The sequence below is a fragment of the Culex quinquefasciatus genome, chromosome 2 (assembly GCF_015732765.1).
Source record: "Culex quinquefasciatus strain JHB chromosome 2, VPISU_Cqui_1.0_pri_paternal, whole genome shotgun sequence".
NCBI classification, from domain to species: domain Eukaryota; kingdom Metazoa; phylum Arthropoda; class Insecta; order Diptera; family Culicidae; genus Culex; species Culex quinquefasciatus.
In genome coordinates, this window is record NC_051862.1 from 158295826 (window position 1) to 158303496 (window position 7671).

Genomic DNA, 7671 nt, shown 5'->3' on the forward strand with positions numbered 1-7671 from the left:
GCAGACAAACGTCAAAAAACCAAAATAATCCGAAATGACCCAAAAAATGCAAAAAAATCATGTTCAATAAATAAAAAAAAATGTTTTCAATCTTTATTTAATTTTATGTTCAAGTCAGAATTCAATAAATATCAAAAATAAGCATTGTAAATAAATTTAAGTAACTTGTATGTTAATATCTCATCATCCCCTCGTAATTTTTCGTTTAGACCAGTTTGCGAGCAGCGTCTACGTTCTCAGCTCAATTACCGAACAAGTACTGTACATTTTTCTATCTACAGCGGTATACGCACTTCGGAAGGAACCGGTCAAGAAAAAAATCAAATGGGCAGCAGCGGCAGCGCAAGCAAGTCAGAGAGGGTGAAGAAAAGCCCCAAGAAATCGCTCCCTCTCCTTTGTTCTGCTGTTCGTAAAGCTGTTTCTTGACCCCTTTCCTTCCGATCAGCATACTAGCCTTACCCACTGAGAAATTTGGCTCGAGTCTGAATCGAGTCGAGGCTCAAGCAAGTAAGTATCGAATTGGGTCCTAAAATGAAGCTTAGATTGCTGATATTATTGTTTACAGCGATAAAGCTTATTTTTCTGAGTACAATGACCTTTTGTACGACCACAAAGAGTTTTAAATGGATTTTTAAATCAATTTTGAAAAATTAACCTCGCGGTCCTTCTTGACAGAAAAGCTCCTACTTGACAGCTCGTTCCAAGGGGACCATAGTTAATCCATCGAAAAATGTTGTCTTGCCAAATTTTTTTTTTTGCATTAAAATGAAAAAAAGTGATCAGAAATGGTTTTTGATCATGTTTTTTACCGTTGTACATAAAAAATGACATAGGGCTTTAGTACCCAATTAAGCCTCATCTACAATCAAACTAACGCAACCTCTTGCGATAACAATCATCAGTTGATCCAGATGTCAGTCGGCTGTTGACCATCGGTTGCTGCGATTCCTGTCTGCCATATCAAAATAACAAAGAAAACTCGGACAAAAGTGAAAGACGCAACATTCTGCGATTTCCATGTGGTAGATCAGGCTTTGATTGATTGATGTTGTTTGCTTCTCGTTAATTTTTTAACTGATTCTAGAAGCACAAACATTTTTCCAATTATATTTGTCTCGTCTTCGGGATTTCTGGATTTTCTAAATTCATGCAAATTAATATAAATGAGCTTATATGGATTGGTTAACAATATGTACCCCAATTTACCCTACCGTCCTGCTAAGCACCAAATAAGTTTGATAGAAATTGAACGAGTAAAATGTGCTTCATTTGAATCAAAAGTACGTATTGTTCAACTTTAATCAAAGGTAATTAAATCATTCAGCAAATTATTGATGTTTTGAAAAGGTTTGAAATTTGGGTAAAATGTGCAATTTTGCATCTCCCTTCATTTTGCACAACTTCACGCATACGCAAAAGGGCTAAAAACGTCAAAACATAAATACGCCTGACGGCCAGACGTCAGTCGAGTGTAAAAAATTCGGAAAAATATTTTTGTGAGACTGCGAAGTAAAAAAAAACTGTTTTGTGCATAGAGAGTTTGTACGGAACCGGAAACCGGCGATGAACCCATCGTTCCCTACGCACCATCACCATCATCAGCCCACGTTGTACCACAACCTGGTTCCGGCGCAGCACTTGCCACCCCCTCATCAGCTACAGCCGCAGCCGCTGCAGGTGCAGGTCCCTCCGACACAGGTCACTTCCGTCGACGCGGATGCAACCAACGACAGCAGCGGCACGTCCCTAACCAAGGCTCAGCGTCGTCTGCTGGGAGAGAGTGAAGCGGCCAGGGCAAAAAGGTTGGCCAAGAACGCCGAAAGGATGCGCCAGAAGCGGTCCAACGAAACGTACGAGGAGTACAAGATCCGGCTGGCGAAGAATGCCGAAGCGAACCGGAGGAGGCGGGCGAATGAGACGGAAGCGGAACGCGCCTTGCGCCACATGAGGAACGCCATGAGACAGAGACTGAGACGGGCCATGGAGACGCCCGAGCAGAAAGCGATCCGGAAGGCACGGTTGGCCCAGCGGATGCGGGAAATACGGGCGAATGAAACACCAGACCAGAGAAAGGTGCGGCTGGAGAAGGGAGCGGCCAGGGCGCGGCACAAATTCCTCACCGAATCGTCGGAGGAACGAGCGGAACGTAACCGAAAAAAGGCAGAGTACGCGAGGGCCTTTCGAAGCGTTAAGGGGAAGAATCCACCCGGTCAAAATGAAGACCTGGGAAAGAACTCCGCGGCGGTTCAAATGGACATCAAAGTGGAGCAGCCGCCGGTTCCGCCACAGAACGCCACACACCAACTGCAGCACAACCTAGTCCCACAACCGGCGGAACTGCATCCGCCTCCGGCCGGCGGCCGAGAACCAAACTATCCTATCAATTACACCGAGTTCGGTGCCGCATTTCCCACGTTCTTCAACTATCCCCATCTCAAGAATGGCCAGCAGAACGCGTACAATTACCCGTCGCAACCGTACTACCCGGATCTGTCCGTGCCGACGCCCTACATGAAGACCAACGAGCAACGGCCCGGCTTTTCCGCCCCAAAAGAAAACGACAAGAACTGATGTGGCGAGAAGCGTTAGCGTTCTGCGTTTCTTTTTTAGGTTGAGGGAGATTTGCATCCTCATTGATTTCTGTTTGTCTCGCGTCTCCTTGTGTATTTATAGATTTCGGAAACCAAAAATGCCATCTGTAATCAGTACGCTTCATACCTTCGATACCGTATATTCCGCCGACTCTGTAGAATGGTGCCCGCACCCGCCCTACCAGCATCTCTTCGTTTGTGGAACATATCAGCTAGCGGACGGTGAAGAATCGCTTACCAGCGGGAACTCTGGAACGAAGACGCGCAAGGGACGAATTTTGCTCTTCAGCTACGACCTGCAGCACGATTCTCTCGCCCACGAGCAAACCATCGATACTCCGGCCATTCTGGACCAAAAGTGGCACCCCAAAAGCGCGCAGCTGGCAGTGGTGACCGCCAGAGGAGAAATTCAACTATACGCCGTCCGCGAGGATACTCAACAGCTGAGCCACGTGGAATCGCTGCGAATTCCCCCAGAAGACGTAGACTGCGAGCAACTTACGCTGGCGCTCGATTGGTCCAACGACGGCAACCGTGCCGCGGTCAGCGATTCGCGGGGTGGCGTTTCGATTGTCTCTATCGAGGAGCAAGGCATGCGGCACCTGCACCGTTGGAAGGCGCATTCCTTCGAGGCGTGGACGTGTGCCTTCGATAGGGCGGACCAGAATGTTCTGTACACGGGTGAGTTCCACAAATAACATTTTAATCTATCTTTATCTCAAACACCTCCTACTCAACAGGTGGTGACGACACGCTGCTTTGCACGTTCGACATTCGCTGTCTGGAAAGTCCCGCGGCCCGGCTCAGGAACAAGAGCCACGGCGCCGGAGTGACGTCGCTGCTGTCGCTCGAAGGTCACCTGCTGGCCACCGGAAGCTACGACGATTGCTTGCGGATTTTCGACACACGCGCGATGAAGTCCAGCCTGACGGAGTTCAACGTCGGTGGCGGACTCTGGCGCATCAAGCCGAACCCTGGTCGGCCGCACCAGCTGCTGTGCGCCTGCATGTATCACAACTTTAGCGTGGTGAGCGTTGGCGAGGACGGTCGCGTGGTGGCGCTGGACGCGGAGTACAACGAGCATGGAAGCATTTGCTACGGGTGCGACTGGAGCTATCGGGGCCGGGAGGAGGGAGGTGAAGCTAGATATTTTGCAACCTGTTCGTTCTACGACCATAAATTGTGTTTGGCCGTTCTTAAAACGGAGGAATAACTTGTACGAATAAAGAATCAAAATTTGAAAGTTGTTTTATGTTTAACCTATCACAGATCACAAGATCTTAAAAGAAAGATCAAAATGAGTGGTTCAAGAAATGTCTTTACAAACTGCAGAATAAAAAGGATTAATTCTATTTGTTTAAACTTTACTTGACCCATGCCTATTATTGCTGTCACTATAGTTTAAGAAATTCCTTTAAATTTTGCATAGACAGCTAGAAAAAGTTAATCTTCGAGGACTTGAACTCTTTTCAGGCAAGATTGCGGAAACTAGAAATTAATCATTCAAAAACTCTTTGGTATAACAAGTTAAGAGTGTACTAGTAGCAGCTGCAGCGAGTAAACGTCAAAACTACAGTAGAGTCCCTTGACAGGATCTACCGCGCGCCCGCCGCTTAAAAAAAAACTTTCAAAAAGTCACGCCACGTGTTTATTTCAAATTTACTCTAAATATTGCCCTTTTCGGTTCGTATTTTTTGTAAATTTTGTATTTTTTTCAGTTAGCTGACTTACTTTCCACTCTATTCCACAAAATATCCAGTCATGAGCCAATCGAACCCCAAACATCAGGTGGTGGAATCGTCCGGCTCCGATGAGCCGCGCCGCGTCCGCAAAACCGTCGAAGTGACCTCAACGCGCTACACCGAAATCGTCGAACCCTCGGACGGCGCCCAGCCGCCCAACGGTCCGATGGTGGTGAAGCGCGAGTCCCCGAGCCCCGACCTGTTTACCGCCAGTTTTGCCCGCGTCGACAACGGAATTGGCGAGTTCCACGACACGGTGGGTCGCGACCAGCGCAAGTTCCGCGAACAGTGCCTGGAAATGGTCCAGCCGTACGTGGCCCGGATGGAGCAGGTACTGGGCGAGGTGCGCCGGACCGATGCGAACGAGCAGTTTGCCAAGCTGGAGGAGGACCGCCTCACCGACAAGGACTCGATCCGGGACGGGCTGAGCGAGGTGCTGGAAGGGTCCCGCGAGAGGCAGCAGCGGCGGGAGCGGGAGCTGGAGGAAGTTTTGAAACATTTCTGAAATTGTGAATTTTAATTTATGATTCAATTTTTGGGTTGAAACTGGCCAATTTGGTACAACTTACAGGATTGTATATGGACTGAAATTTAAAACTAAACGAAATATAATACATATAATTTATCAAAAAAAAAATCCTAGATCAAAATTGTTATGATATAAGATAACGACAGGTAATTCAATTGAACATCTAATGCTGGCATATCCTCATTATGAAGTTCTATTACAGCATTTAGGGAGCGTTCTTTTATTCATATTTAAAAAAATGTTTATTTTTATGTTCGTCCCATATTTTATCGTTGCAAGATTGAGTAGTTTGAAATCATGAAATATCGTGATGAAATTTTCAGAAAAATAGCAATCCTAGGGTTAGTTTTCAAAAGTTAAATCGAAAAATGATATGAATTGTTTATCTGCGCGTCCTCAACTGGTCGCGATGGCTGTTACGACGTATTTCAACCTAACCAAGAATTCCAGAGTTTTTTTAAAGGTCCAATAAGCAAAATTGTTATGTTGTGTTTTAGGATACCCCTGACTTCAGGTAGTTTCAAAAACACCCAGAAAGATTAAAATCTAGTTTTTTTAAAGGTCCTATAAGCTATTGTGTTTTACATGTTTATGGACCTATTAAAAAAAAACTCTTTAGATGAAGATTTTGTTTGTTGAACCTTTAGAAAAAATAACTCCAGAATTTATAATCAAGTGAGCTAAAAAAAATTACTGCGCAGGCTCTACTCGAGGGGAAGCATAAACTTGTAGGTCCCCAGAAACAAGTGCACTTTGAATTTACCAAAAATACATTTCTCCAAAGTTTGTATGGAGAATTAGTGCGGTTCGCTTCACCTATATATTGCATGCTATTTTAGGATTGTATGCAGGATTCTCTAATTTTGTTGGTCGGTGTTATTCTCAGCATTTTTTTCAATTTAATACTGCCAAGTTATACAAATTCAAAAAATATAAATAAAAATAAATATAAAATAGGATTTAACAATTTAAAAGTCTCAAACTTTGCAAATTCTAAAAAAAGAAAACTGAAATTTTAAAATAAAAAGATTATTAGATATAGAAATTTACAGTTAAATTTAAAGCACAGTCTGTGTGCATAGTTTAAATAAATTTTAAAGATTACAAAATAAAAAATACATTTATTTCTAAAAAAATAAAAATAATTTAAAAAAAAAAGTTTTGAAATACCGAAAAAAATCAGATTGAAAAAAGTAAGACAAATTTAAACAGATTTAAACAAAATAAAATAGCTAAATGATTTAAAAAAAATAAAAAGAAAACTATAAAATAATAATTCAAAAATATATATAAAGTTTGAAAAAGTAAAAAAAATAAAATTGAGAAAAAGCCAGTGAAAATTAGAAAAAATGAAAAATATTTTTTATAAAATGTCATAAGTTTTAATTTAAAAAATCTATAAAAAAATACAAAAGTTTAGAAAAATAAAAAAAAGTAAGACAAATTTAAACAGATTTAAACAAAATAAAATAATAGCAAAATTATTTTAAAAAAATTAAAAAGAAATTTATAAAACAATGATTAAAAAAATAACAAAAACTTTAATTTAAAAAATCTATGGAAAATATTTTAAAAAGTTTAAAAAAGTAAAAAGAAAATAAGGAAAAAGTCAGTGAAAAAAATTAGATGAAAATTTAAATTAAAAAAATATCAAACATTTTAATTTAAAAAATCTATTAAAAAATACAAAAGTTTAGAAAAATAAAAAAAAAAATTTGGTCAGAAAAAATTAAACAAAATTTAGAAAAATAGAAATAAATAAAAAATAACAGAGATTCAAAAAATAAAAAGTATTAAGGAAATAAAAAAGTATTTTTTGTAATTCTAGAGTTTTTTTTTTGAAAATTCTATAAGCTATTGTGAACTGTTGTTGTCTGTGTTTAAAGTTAACAGATCAGTATATAAAGATTTGAATGTTAAAATCAGGAGTCTTTTTTGAAAAGGTCCAATAAACCAAATTTCCCAAGAAATTTCAAGTTTTGGCTTTTTGGGTGTTTTTGAAACCGCCTTGAGTCAGGGGTATTCAAAAACACCCAAAAAGCAAAAACTGAAAATTTGGTTTATTGAACCTTTTCAATGAAAATTCCAGAAATATTCAAAACCTGGAGTTTTTTTTTTTTTTGAAAAGGTTTAGCAAACCATATTTTTAGTTTTTGCTTTTTGGGTTAATACTCCTGACTCAAGGCTGTTTCAAAAACACTCAAAAAGCAAAAACTAAAGTTTAGTTTATTGTTCCTTAAAAAAAAAAACCCAGAAATGTAAAAAAATAAACTCAAATTCTTAACTATAGTTAAGTTATAACATAAATTAACAAAATAAAAATAAGAAAAAAATAGAAAAACCCAAAAAACAACAAATTTAACAAAAAAAAAAAACTAAATTAAAAATTCTTTAGTTCTTAAACAAAAAGATTCTTAAATGCCTTAATTTTTGAATTCATCCATTGTTTTCATTATTGAATTTTAAATGAAACGATTTAAATTCTTTCACTATAAATTCTTACATTCCTAAATTCTTCTTAATTCTTTCTTCATCTTCTTATCCGAAGAAAAATTTTGGGAAAGACTTTGGATAATCGAGCAAACATTTTAAAATTTCTGTTATTTTTATTTTTGAAGTTTGTAATTTCAGAATTTTTGAATTTTAAGGTTCTTGCGTTTTAGGACTTTTGAATTCTTATTTTGAAATTAAAAATTAGAAAATCTGAAATGCAAATTGTGTAAGTTTGAATTTCTTAATTTCTGAACTTAAATTTTTAACCTTCTAAAATTTTTTTTAACCTTCTAAGATTTTTTTTTAACTTTTATGT

At 38.9% G+C, this 7671-nt stretch overlaps 3 protein-coding genes across 4 annotated transcripts; all 3 read left to right on the top strand.

Moving 5' to 3' along the window:
• The first annotated feature begins 1198 nt into the window (after positions 1–1198).
• Positions 1199–3834, top strand: LOC6041491 (diphthine methyltransferase). Of its 2 annotated transcripts, none has more exons than XM_038256300.1 (3): positions 1199–1307; positions 2674–3272; positions 3332–3834. In XM_038256300.1, exons 2-3 carry the CDS (start codon positions 2690–2692, stop codon positions 3802–3804), a joined length of 1056 nt encoding a protein of 351 aa, XP_038112228.1. In that variant the 5' UTR covers positions 1199–1307; positions 2674–2689; the 3' UTR covers positions 3805–3834. The 2 variants fall into 2 exon arrangements, with proteins under 2 accessions (XP_038112228.1, XP_038112229.1); XM_038256301.1 differs by having other exon boundaries at positions 1206–1280.
• Positions 1364–2706, top strand: LOC6041490 (ensconsin). Its single transcript, XM_038256302.1, has one exon. It carries the CDS (start codon positions 1564–1566, stop codon positions 2569–2571), a length of 1008 nt encoding a protein of 335 aa, XP_038112230.1. The 5' UTR covers positions 1364–1563; the 3' UTR covers positions 2572–2706.
• Positions 3835–4352: 518 nt separating the features above from the next.
• LOC119766372 lies at positions 4353–4838 on the top strand. Its single transcript, XM_038250874.1, has one exon. It carries the CDS (start codon positions 4353–4355, stop codon positions 4836–4838), a length of 486 nt encoding a protein of 161 aa, XP_038106802.1.
• Positions 4839–7671: the final 2833 nt, after the last annotated feature.

Excerpts from the sequence above, each read along its gene's own strand:
- LOC6041491 (XM_038256300.1), top strand. The coding sequence starts at position 2,690 with ATGCCATCTGTAATCAGTACGCTTCATACCTTCGATACCGTATATTCC. Across the intron at positions 3,273-3,331 it reads CCAGAATGTTCTGTACACGG|GTGGTGACGACACGCTGCTT; the intron begins GTGAGTTCCACA and ends CCTACTCAACAG.
- LOC119766372 (XM_038250874.1), top strand. The coding sequence starts at position 4,353 with ATGAGCCAATCGAACCCCAAACATCAGGTGGTGGAATCGTCCGGCTCC.
- LOC6041490 (XM_038256302.1), top strand. The coding sequence starts at position 1,564 with ATGAACCCATCGTTCCCTACGCACCATCACCATCATCAGCCCACGTTG.